The sequence below is a fragment of the Triplophysa dalaica genome, chromosome 4 (genome assembly GCF_015846415.1).
Source record: "Triplophysa dalaica isolate WHDGS20190420 chromosome 4, ASM1584641v1, whole genome shotgun sequence".
Taxonomy (NCBI): domain Eukaryota; kingdom Metazoa; phylum Chordata; class Actinopteri; order Cypriniformes; family Nemacheilidae; genus Triplophysa; species Triplophysa dalaica.
In genome coordinates, this window is record NC_079545.1 from 24978165 (window position 1) to 24990684 (window position 12520).

At 38.4% G+C, this 12520-nt stretch overlaps 1 protein-coding gene across 1 annotated transcript in view; it reads left to right on the forward strand.

The window, feature by feature from the left end:
* pdzd2 (PDZ domain containing 2) overlaps positions 1-9292 on the forward strand; it is a 73159-nt gene extending 63867 nt beyond the window's left edge. Inside the window, 8 exon segments of the mRNA XM_056745821.1 lie at positions 396-540; positions 2993-4588; positions 4591-5617; positions 6117-6234; positions 6691-6792; positions 7003-7276; positions 7578-7712; positions 7897-9292. Of these exon segments, the coding sequence (XP_056601799.1) occupies positions 396-540; positions 2993-4588; positions 4591-5617; positions 6117-6234; positions 6691-6792; positions 7003-7276; positions 7578-7712; positions 7897-8063 (3564 nt within the window). The 3' untranslated portion in view covers positions 8064-9292.
* Positions 9293-12520: the final 3228 nt, after the last annotated feature.

Sequence of the window (12520 nt, forward strand, 5' to 3'; positions counted from 1 at the left end):
GATGTTTATCATATTTTTTCTAAGGCTTGTTTATAAAATATATAATATAAAAAGTTAATATAAAAGTTTTTAAATTTAACTAAGGTTTAATCCTGATTTATTTCAAGCCCCGTCTGTAAAACAGCTCTATAGTTGCATGGGCTTCTTTTTATGGTAGGGTATTTTTTTAGCAGTTCTACCCTTTCACGGAAGAATTAACAGCATATGGTCTTTGAACACAACTTAATGACACATCAGTAAGGTAACAGGAAGAATAATGCTGTTGAGTTGTTGGGTAATAGTGGGTTTAGGGCAGCTGTCCAAAATATACACAGCTGCTTGTGATTGGGGCGGGAGGGGTATTGCAAGACTATCTGAGGTACATGTCACCCACTTCCCTCCTGTCTGTTCATCAGGACGCCTCAGGGAAGATGAATGTTGGTGACGAGATTGTAACGATTGGTGACACCGCCGTGTGTACATCCACCTATCAGGACATCTGTGACCTCATGCATAACCTGCCAATCACATTGACCTTAGAAATTAAAAAGCCAGTCTCGGGTAAGTTACAGCAAAAACTTTTTTGCATGTCTGCTTATTTAAATGTCCCAAAAAGAGGTTGAGTCATTGAAACTTGACTTTATCACCTTCGACAATATATATTCTCAAATTCTCTCTTTTCTCAAAAACTCTTTTGTATATGATGCTATACAACAGTCTAAAATGATTTTGCTGTGATTAAGAATAGTAGTCAACGCTGTATTATGCATAGTGTCATGTTGCTATAGATGGCCACATCCTTCCCTTCCTCGCAGACTGCTCTGCCAGATTCAGTCCAAGAAAACATATTCCCTAATTATATAAACAGTATATAACAACTTCAACACTTCTCGATTATCCTTCGCAAGAGACTGTTAGCTCACGCAGAGTTGCCACTGCAATAAAGAGATCAGTCTGTCTTTCCCCATGCTGCTCTAAAGAAATAGGAGTACTACAGACTTCCCCTTTCTGGCAGTACCCTACACCAGCTCAAAGGGAACTGCAGGCTGCTGGCTATTTGTCAATGGTGACTATTGATTACTTTACTACCGTAGCCAATGTAGATGTGTAGAGTAACAGCTCGAACGCTTCTTAGTGGCCTTTAGTCAACTTAGTATGTAGATTTAATTCTGTTGCTCTGACTATTGTTTTGCTGCCACATTATAGTTCAAAACAAGCATTATAAGACAGTAAATTGTTTATAAAATGTTACCCTGTCTGTGAAAACCAAGCTACTTGTGATTTAGTGTTTTTTGCGTGCAATCATTATATGTAATGTGAAAAGTGTAATCTTCATATTTTTAATATTGACTGAGAAAACGGTTAAGTGAATTATTGAAATCAAACTTTGATGCTTGTTATCTCAGAATTAGATTATAAGACTAGACAGGTTTTCCTTTTAGTCCACTGTATTGATTCATGCTTGTTTTTACTTTTGGCATGCAGAGCAATAGCCTTATAAAATAAGCATGTACATACTTATACTGTTCATGTTCATATGAGGGGCAGTCGTGGCCTAATGGTTAGAGAGTTGTACTCGTGACCAGAAGGTTGCCGGTTTGATTCTCAGGGCCGGCGGGTAACGACTGAGGCGCCCTTGCGCAAGTCACCTTACCCCTGCGTTCTCCCAGAGAGCTGGAGTGATAGCTGCCCACTGCTCCGGGTGTATGTGTGTTCACTACTCTCTTGGTGGGTTAAATGCAGTTGCACATCTAACAAATAGGTCACTTTCACTTCATATTTATCAACTGTGTTTATTTATAGTGTAATACAGTACATTTTAATGTCTACCTATTTGCTGTATTCTTCGAATTGTGACGTAACAGCAAAACTTTTTGCAAAGATTTTACGTACGTCTGTTTTATTCAATTGTATATTCAGAGGCATCTGCCTCAGGTAAAATTGAGTAATGTCTTTAAAAAATATCAGCTGCCTCCAGAATACCAGTGTTACATCATCAGAAATAATAAAAAATATCTTTGTGGGTTGTCTTAGTCATGTGTCCCAATGAAACCGGAATGTGCTCAGAATGAGACTCCGATAAAGTGAATTCACAGAGACGGTAGTCCAAAGTTTCCTGTGGAGTTTGATAGTGTAGTGCTTGCTTTTATTAGACTGAGCACAGATTCCTTCCACTAACTAACAACAGACAAAAGTGTGTTTTAAAACAGTATCAGACTGTGGAATGAGTACTGGTCTGGGTGTTTTTTCAGGACGTATAATTCGATACGCAAATCTTCAGAAAAATCTGAAGGTGCACTCTGGAGAATGGAAGTGGATTAGTCGGAATAGTTTTCCAATAGAATGTTGATATATAAAACAGAAGAAATTTCTAACTTGTCTTGCAGGCCTCTTTGGTGCACTTACGGTATATGACTGAGCAAATCTTGATGTGAAGTCATATCTGGCCATGACGGACGCCTGGTTGTTCCATCACAGCGAGGCATCAAATCATTTTTAGTCAACTCTTGAAATATATATTCCTGGAGAATGAATTTATTACCAATATATTGAATCATTTGTTTATATTTTACTTAACCCCTAATTTAGTCCAGACAAAACATCCGACAAATTTAAAAGAGAGAAATACATATCCCTTATGGATGTGACAAAAATTATGCATCTTTTTGAGAGACAACAGACTTTGCAGGATTTCTGTGAATTAAAATGCATAAACTAGAAGCAACAATAACCAACAAACTGAGAAGGGATGGCTCTTAATAGACCATAACATAGTTAAAATTTTCATGTGCCCATTTTTGAGAAATATGAATTGTTATGGAAGTGACAATTCTGTATTGGGTGTGACAATTCACTTACCTACGCTTAAAAACTCATAAAAAGCTTTAAAAACCTTAAGAGAGATAGACCAAATATTGTCACCTGACCTATCAGTCTGGTGAAAACCTTCGGTAAAAACCTTTGCATGGAATTACCTGTTTTGTAATTCTTCTACTTTTGTCCACCTTCTTAGCTGTAGATCGACTTTCCAGCTTAATTATGTATTCTGGCTGTGAGGGCTCATCCAAATCGGAGGAACCTAGACCACCTCCAGAATACAGAAGCAGTATGGACAAAACTCAGGAGGAGACCCCTCCATTAGAAACAAATGCAAAACAGACAGTAATCCACAGCGACAGTGTGCCTGTCACAAACATTGATGATGTCATAACTGAACTGAACTCAGCTGAAACGAAAGAAAAAGACCAGAATGTCACAAGTGCAAACACAGCAGTGGTGGAGGAAAACATTTCAACAGCTGCACGATCACATCAAAATCATCAGGATTTATCTGCGTCAGATGTGGGAAACAACACCTGCCATTTTCCACCAGGAAAGACATTTTTAAATGGTTACTCAAGGAACCTTAGTAAAATCGCAGATGACATTGACTCTGTGGGGAAAGAACATGCAGAGAAACCAGGTATGTACAGTCAGTTGGAGGATAGTGACTCTGAGAGCGACTCTGCTACTGACAGTGCTGTGAAAGTGGAGAAGACTCAAGGTCACCGTGAAGATCCACAGGACACTGATGAGGAGGAGGTTGAGCTCTGTTTTGTAATCGGCCAATCCGGGGGTGATTCTCTTCCACACAGAAACATAATTACAGAAGAACAGACACTCATCAGTACTGATCTCCACAACCCCCCTTCGCTTCCCAAGCTGGATAATGATTCACACGGAAACAGTGTTTCCAATTCAGGTGATGCACTTTTAAATGGAGATACCAGAGACATTCCCACGCAGCAGGAGGTGATGTGTACATCAACAGTGTCCTTAAATTGCAAAGCTGATGAAAAATGTGAAACTACTCCAGAACCCGTCAAACTCTGCCAGACACCAACAGGTGTCAGTTGTCCTCGAAGCATCCGCCATGTCACCCCCAGGAGTCTGGAGATGACGGCTAAGCTGCGCTCGGCTGCATCCCTCTCCACAGAGAAACCCAACACCGTGCATGTGCCTCTGAGGTCAACTGTGTCGGAGCCCAAGGAGTCAAATAAGACTAATGGCAAATCTAGTGAGCAGGTCTCCACCACACAAGCTACAAGAGACAAAGAGAAAGTTATACCTGACTCTAAATCATCCCTTACCCAAACCCAGAATAAATCCACCAGACCTTTGGGAACTAAATCCTCTAATGACAACCCTGCCTCACCCCTGCTGAGAAACAAGCTCAAACCTGATGATAAAAAGTCGAGCACGACTTCTAAACTCAAGGGGCTAAGTATTAAGAGTAAATGCAAAGAGCAAGAAAAGTCATTCACTAGATCGCCCAAGATGGAAATTCCAGCACAGAGGAAAGCCCTCAACTCGCCAAGTCAGTCTCCTAAACTTCATCCCAGAAGAACCACACCGACAGGTAGTCCAAAATCGAGCAGAACGTCTGAGAAGATTAAGGATTCTTGTAAAGTGGACCCAAGTCATCCAAATACATCCAGTGCCTTGAAGGCAAATACCATTGTCAACAACAAACTTTTTAAAGTTACCAAGGAGGAACTGATCTCAGATCACAAGGAGCAAATCTCCAAACTTGAGGATACTGTCAGTACCACACAAAGATCTTTCATTGAGTAAGACTTTCATCCTCTTCCTTCGCACCTTCTTTATCACCTTCAGCAACTGTCCTGACAAACAAGGAAGTCATGCATGCAAGCCATCCAAGTTCAGCTGATCAATTTGAGTGCGAGGAATCTCATTTAGGAGTACAAACAGTGGCATTAGGCTCAACCAATTCTTCATCTAATCCTCTGCAGCAAAATGGTACTATTAGTTCAAATGAAACTGCTGAGAAGGTGTACTGCAATGGTCTGGAGGAAACCCCCCTCAACAACTCAAATAAAGATGCTTCATCTAGTCTCAAAGCAAGCACGTCCAAACTGTATCTAAGAGGACTGGAACGTAGAAGCTACTCTACAGACGCTAAAGACCCAAATCCATTCTCAGTTCGACAAAGAATCCAGTCCTTTGAGAACCTGGCCAGCTTTGATGGTTCTGTCGTGAGGTGCATAGACGTCCCATGTTACGCTGTTAACTCCAAGCCACCTCTCAATCGGAGGCTGTCTGGTTACACTGTAAGCGCTCAGTCCAATGATGGCCGTTCATTGAGGAGGACTCTTAGTTCCTGTGTGGACAATTTTAATTCGGCTCCATCTCCATTGCATCAGCAACAGAATTCTTCCGCTGGTTCATTTATAAGCACCTATGAATCGACTCCTTCAAACGGTTCCACAGAGCCGGTTATAAAGGAGATGGGAAGAAGCAGCACCTCTCAGAACCAACCCACAGTACATACACCACCGGTGCTGCGTTCCCGCAATGCCCGTGCCCATGGAGGACTGTCACGCTCGAAACTTAGAGAGATTAGAGCGTTAAGCATGCCTGACCTGGACAAGCTATGTACAGAGGACTTTTCCAGTGATTCTGGAAAGGTGATCTTCAAGACTGAGCTGGAGATCCACCCACGCAGGTCCGCAGAACCAACATCACAGAATGCAAAGTGCACCGTAGTGACCAGGGTGAGCAGTGGGGCTCTTGGTTCGACCAGCAATGGGGAGCAACATGAAAGCCAGATGACGGGTCTCTCATGCTGGTCTATAAGGTGAGTACTATGAATGTTATAAGTGTGTGATGGTAATTTTATGTGCAAGGCTGTTGAATGGGATAGCTTACCCAAAAAGGAAAACTGAATTCTGTCATCATTTACTGTTGTTATCCGTTGTCATTTCAAACCTGTATGACTTTTCTTCTTCTGCAGAACATAAAAGAAGATATTTTAAAGAATGTCGGTAACCGAATAATGGCGGTACCCATTCACTTCTATTGTACGGACACAAAACCAATGCAAGTCAATGGGTACTGCTATTGTTCGGTTATCAACATTCTTCAAAATATCTTTCTTTGTGTTATGCAAAGAAAGTCATACAGTGAAATGACATGAGGGTGAGTAAATGATGACAGAATTATAAATAAATGGTGAACTATCCCTTTATGCTCAGCCTTTTTTCAACAACCATTAGTTGATATAAATTAAACACAAGTTCTAGCTTGGCCAATATTAGTATAACAGTTGTTGTCTGTGTTTTGTCTTTCTATGACAGTTTAAAAGATCTTAAATCCTCTCCCTTGGACCAAAATAAGGTGCAAGATGTTCTGTGTTCCCTCACAACTAAGGTGGATGTGATGACTCTCACACAGGACACAGATGCTCTCTCTGAGGTACTTAATAAGATTTCAGACATTCCAGATACTTTGGTGTTACAAGAGTTTTTATAAAGTGCTGTAACACTGTTTCTTTGCATATCAAGTTATTTTATGGTCTGTTGGCAAAGATATTTTAGCGCCAACGTTTCTTTTAAGAAATGGAGAAGATATGGTTTCTGATATTGTCCGAGAAATCACACATATGCTTTGTTTTACTTATTCATATGCTCAACTGAAAATGTTTACTTAACTGTCTCTCTTTTATATTTATTGCTCAATACAAGCAAAAATGAGGCATTATTTTTATGAGTCATATTTATTGCTTTAAATACTTTTTCAGCCAGGGAAAAACAGGGCTTGATTTATATTATCTTTATTTTTTTGCTGGGTTCCTGGTTTGAGTCCTGGCTGTGTCTGGAGGCTTTTCAGTGGAAAATGTTAACATGTCCTTCGCTAATCTTTTGTATCAAGGTTAAAGAAGACGTATACTTTGTTATTTTAACCAAAGAGGGTGGATCTGGATTGGGTTTTAGCATCGCTGGAGGAGTGGATCTGGAACAGAAATCTATCACTGTAAGATTTAATAGTTGGCTTTTGAAAAATTTGAAATTTAGTATTTATAAATAAATGACACATTGTCCCCCCCTGGTGGTATTAAAATAAACTACTTTCCTTTGGAACACATACGAAGAGTTTTAATTCACACACTAAATCAACTTTCAACTAAGATTATTAAACAGTTACCCTCAGTTGGACTGACAGATAAAATGTCTTTTCTGACAGATCCATCGGGTGTTTACTCGAGGGGTGGCAGGAGTAGAAGGTACCATTCACCGAGGCGATCGGGTTTTGTCAATAAACGGGACTGGCTTGAGTGGGATGACGCACGGAGAGGCGCTGTCCTGCCTTCATCAGACCAGACCGCCAAGACAGGCATTAGTGGTCATTCAGAAGGGCAAAGACACTGAACCAATATCACCTAGACCCGAACATCCTCTTCAGACTCGAGTCTGTACAACTCATGCCCATAGAGACAGTTTCAGAGAGAATAAAGCCAGTAAGTATTAGGAATTGCTAGGGTAAAAACTGCATAAGCACCTCACCCTAAAGTAGATAAAAAATTCTCACTTCTTATTGTGGATTAAAAATCTTGCAAGCAGATGCGGTGAATTCATTTGAAACGCTGATGCTTTACAGAATGTGATGCATTCAACCAAAATCTTTTTCTTTTTGTTGATTTTAAGTTAGAATCCAATCATACATTCTACACAGAAATATGGTTACGTCTTTTCTGTGTTTATATAATCGAAAGTTATCCAGTATAATAACTTTTTCTATTCCTGCTGGGTGTGTTGTAGGTGTGGAGGTGGGGTCCGATGGGGCTTTGAGTGTTGAAATACCGAAGACTGCTGCTGGACTTGGGTTCAGTCTAGACGGAGGTAAAGCATCGCCCCATGGAGATCGACCTCTTTACATCAAACGTGTGTTCCGTGGTGAGTTTCTAACACTTCGTTTTTGTCCACCCGGGGGGAGTAAAGAAAGGGTCAAGAGAAAGGAACACGTAATTGCTACAATCCCTCTGGGTTTGTTTGTTATGACATATGAACACGCATGCTTCATATAGTTTGAGAGTTAATTCTGTGTAAAGCTCACTTGAAATGCTCTTTCTGTCACCAGGAGGAGCTGCCGAGCAGTCCCGGGTTATTGATGCTGGAGATGAACTTTTAGCCATCAACGGCAGGTCTTTGCAAGGCCTCATGCATTATGACGCCTGGAACATCATTAAAACAGTCTCTGAGGGCCCCGTCCAGTTGGTCATTAAAAAACCCAGGACTTCTGTATGACATCTGCATGTATGTGAAGGTGCCAAACTGTGGTAGGCATTTACTGTACATATTTATATTTTGCATAGCTTTTTGCAACTTGTTTAGGATGAATTTGTTGCACATTGATTTTGTACAAATCAAGGCTTCTGCAGCTTTGCAGTGGGGCTTATATGCGGGGTTATAGTATTTTGTAATGTCCTTATTTTAAACTTTGTTCTTTTTGAAAACTATTAAAACATAATTGTAAAAACTATAAGTGATATGTTAATAACTGCATCCTCGTATAATTTAATTTAATTTGTGACAGTTGTTCTACATGCCTGCCGTACTGTCTCTGGTTATAAGGTGATAATGCAAACCACTACAGAGTGTCTTCGCTCTGCCTGATCTGATAGAATAGAGATTAGTTATTTTTATCAAAATCCGTGTGAATACGTTTTTTTTTACCTGATTATGTTCGGACTTGGATCTTGTCTCTGTAATCAAAAAAAAATTTCTGTGTTTTTACTGTTCCTTTAATTTATTATTTAATCACAAGGCTGCAATCCATGACTTTTGGGGTTTAAAATATACAAAAAATTGTAAAAATGATTTCATTAGAAGTTCAGCTAGTTTAACCTCAACTTTGACACGTGTAAAGATAAGTACATAACATATCATGCAGTTTCATGTTTTAGGCAGAGATGGCACAACGGAGTTGAAGTGTGTAATTTATTCCAATTGACATGTCAGCCGCTCAGACATACAAAGCCACAATGTTTACACTCCCTTTATCTTTATATACTTGAACTCAATCTGAGTTTTTTTATTAGCATTGAAAATGCATGTTCACATATGGGGTATGCATTGACGTCGCTTTCTCATGTAAACATATGCATGTTTTGAGTGGGAAAACATCCATCAAAATGTCACCATTTATTAGCAGTTTTTTTATTTGAAAAATTACATTTCTGCATTTGATAAGGTTTGGTTGACCATATTTTTTTCAGCTGTGAATCAATCGTCATTTTACTCCCATCTGAGACTTTAATGTGACTCCTCTCCCTGATAGGATATACTGTAACAGTGCTGTTGTTATTTTGTTCTTGAGTTGTCTTCTGTAAATATTGCATTTCCAACAGAAATGGCTGTAATTTAATTGAGCTCAGTATTAAGCACAAGTGTGTATATGAAATAAGCAATCATGAGTATTTCTATGGTCTTTCAGACTTTCTTCTATTGTGAATAAAGACATCAAATATTTTGTACTTGGGATTCAGTTTATGCATAAAGCAGCTACTGGTATTAGAAGTATTATGAATAAGGTTATTTTTTATTATGTTATTTACATAAAATATATAAATTATATTGGTCTGTTTTCCTCTTTAACATATCACATATTAATCATATTCAAAATTGATGTTAGGTGACTGTCCTATTGTTGCTGGTCTTGTCAAATATGCTAATATTATTAATATTTCTCCAAGGGAAAATGAATAAACATTAAAAAGGACATTTAAGTAAGATTTTTGCATTTCAATATGTATAAAAACAAGGTTAAGGGCCATTCACATTTTAACGATAACTGTAACTATAACTATATTTGCTTCCACACCAGCGGACGACAGTGATAAGGTTATGTTTGCACTGTTGCTGTGCACGCTGCAGTGTTCCCAGTAACTAAAGTGAATGGAGATGACCTGCTGCTGATGCTTTTGTTTTCATTTCCTTCTCACAAATAGGACAGCAAAGGTTGGATGCTCTCTCTGAAGACGCGCTCGTGTTGGGGATGTAAAGCATATATTTTGCCATCTTGCTTCATTAACGTCGAATATCGTGCCGTATAAACGCACAGCTTTCCAACCACTACAGTCTTTAATCCAGACATAAAACACTCATTGAGATAACCAATAGTCAAACATTATCCGCCAGAAACTTTCTGACAGTATGTTTAATCGTTTATCAACTGGGAACAAAATCTTTCTGAATTTGATCCCAATGATATCGTTCTCTGTAGCTTTATCTTTGTAGTTTTGGCGTGAACCATTTCACATTTTAATCTTAAAGAATTTAAATTCCTAAATAATTCTCTGCAGGATTTCGAACAACTGCCTGAGCAAGAACTTTGCTGTCCAAAATGGACTGGAACACCACATTATCATATATCATGATATCTACTTAGCAATATTAATTGAAGACCGATGACACTACAGCATAAGAGAGTGAATTGAGGTGAAGGGTTGTTTGCATCTTGCTCCATTCCAGATGGTGGCCACAGTCTCATGGGAATCATCACCACCTCACTCCACCTGACAAAGAGTTCATTCATCGCTGGCAGACATTGATCTCCTCGACGATATGCTTCTGTGATTAAGTGATTAAGACATGGCAGGTGATTTAAACTGTTACGGTTGTGTTTGGCATTTATTAGGATAATAAATTGCACCAAACACTATAGCCTGTAGCAGCATACAGTGTTATCACAATAAACACGGTCATGTGGTAGTGACAAATAATAACAAACCCAAACTGTATGCTTTTGACATAATATAGAATTTCATACCTTCATGCTGCTCGTCATACAGTGTAAAACTGCTATTGACTGATATGACAACTCAACAAAATAAACTACATGTTCATTATAAAGGGTGACCTTCAGTATTTGGTAGAATGATATGGTCTTATTTGTGTTTAACGTTGTCATTTTAATCCTTAAATTAAAAAATACAGGCCTGTAAAAAAAATGCTTCCTGAATTTATATAAAACTGCATGAGGTCAACTGTCAATTAAAAAGGTGACTCTTAAAATGTCACAAGTTTCAGTTCTTGCTCGTTTCCTGTTCTCTATTTTCACAGTCATGTGATGTCAAGCCACAACCATCTTTAAACACCAGCCAGCAGGAGAAAGAAATGCCATGTCGCCACCTTGCTTAATACTGCGCTACATTACAAAATGCAATATTTTTTGTTTTTATGTTTTCATTCATTAATTTTGGTGAAGATTGTGTTGAATCCCGTGATCGCTTATTGGTAATTTTTGACATGATATCTGTGCAGATCAGATTAAATGCCGTGTGGGCAGGTGCATAACTGAATGGAAAGATCAATGGTCTGTGCACCCCACAAACGGAAAATATGAGTAGGTGTAAAACACGTTTACACCTTTTTTTCCATTTTTTTTTACTTTTCCACTTTGAGGTAGACTAATATGTGAAGTTGACTGTCTGAAGAGTCAAACAATAAATTTATTTTGTTCCGTTTTCAAATGTAACATTCTGTGTCATTCTGCAAATACATTTCCCTAAATCAGTTCTTTTCATATTGGCACTTTTTGGTCCTTTGAACTTCAAATATCCTAAATATATTCATATTCCATAATTTCAAGGATGAGTCGAATGACTTTACAAGAAGAAAATTCAAACAGGCTATTTATTGAGGTGTGCTATTAAAGAGATAGTTCACCCAAAAAATCTGTCATGAATTATTTCAAATCTGTATGAAAATCTTTGTTCTGTTGAACGCAAAGAAAAATATTTTGAAGAATATTAGCAACCAACATTTCTGGGGCATCATTGACTACCACTAATAAGGTTGTTAAAGGTGACAGAACAGTTTTTTGCTAAATTCTTAAAAACACCATCTTATGTGTTTTAACAGAGCAAAAATAAATACAAACAATAATTATTTCGGTAACACTTCAGTATAGGGGACAATTCTCACTATTAACTAGTTGTTATAAGCATGCCTATTATTGGCATACCGACTGTTTATTAGTATGTATAAAGCACATATTCTGCATGACCATACACTACATCCCTAATCCTACCAAATACCTAAACCTAACAACTACCTTACTTACTATAAATATGCTATAAATTTAGAGTTTATTAGGGAAAAAGTCGTAGTAAATTGTTTGTTAATGGCATGAATTGCCCCCTGTACTGAAGTGTGACCATTATTTCTCCGATGCAATGGTGCCACAGCACATTTTTCCAAATATCTTTCTTTGTGTTCAACAAACTTTGAAACAACTTGAGGGTAAGTAATTCCTGACAGAACTTTTCATTTTGGGTGAACTGTCTCTTAGAAGCTCAGACTCCATCCATGTCACTCAGATTCATTCATTATATGCTTGTTTAGAAGACTATACCACCAGCTACAAACCAAAGGACGTGGGTTTTTATGATATGGCTGGTACAAGCAAACTGGTCTTCAGGTAAGCTGTCTGATTGTTGTCATTAGAACTTGAGAATGAACAGAAACTCTATAAATCAATCTGCCTAGTGCCTTCTGTAGTGTTTTACTGAAACAAAGCAATGAAGGCTCCCTCTAAAAGGTCAGACTGATTTATAGATGATAATGAACTTTAAAAGTGAATCAAGACTTGAAACATAGATTTGTGTTGCAGGAAAAAGCCGTAGGCCTCCATTAACAGGGCACATATACTTACACTGCACACTGCTCATGTTCAACTAACACACTGTTAATGTGCATTA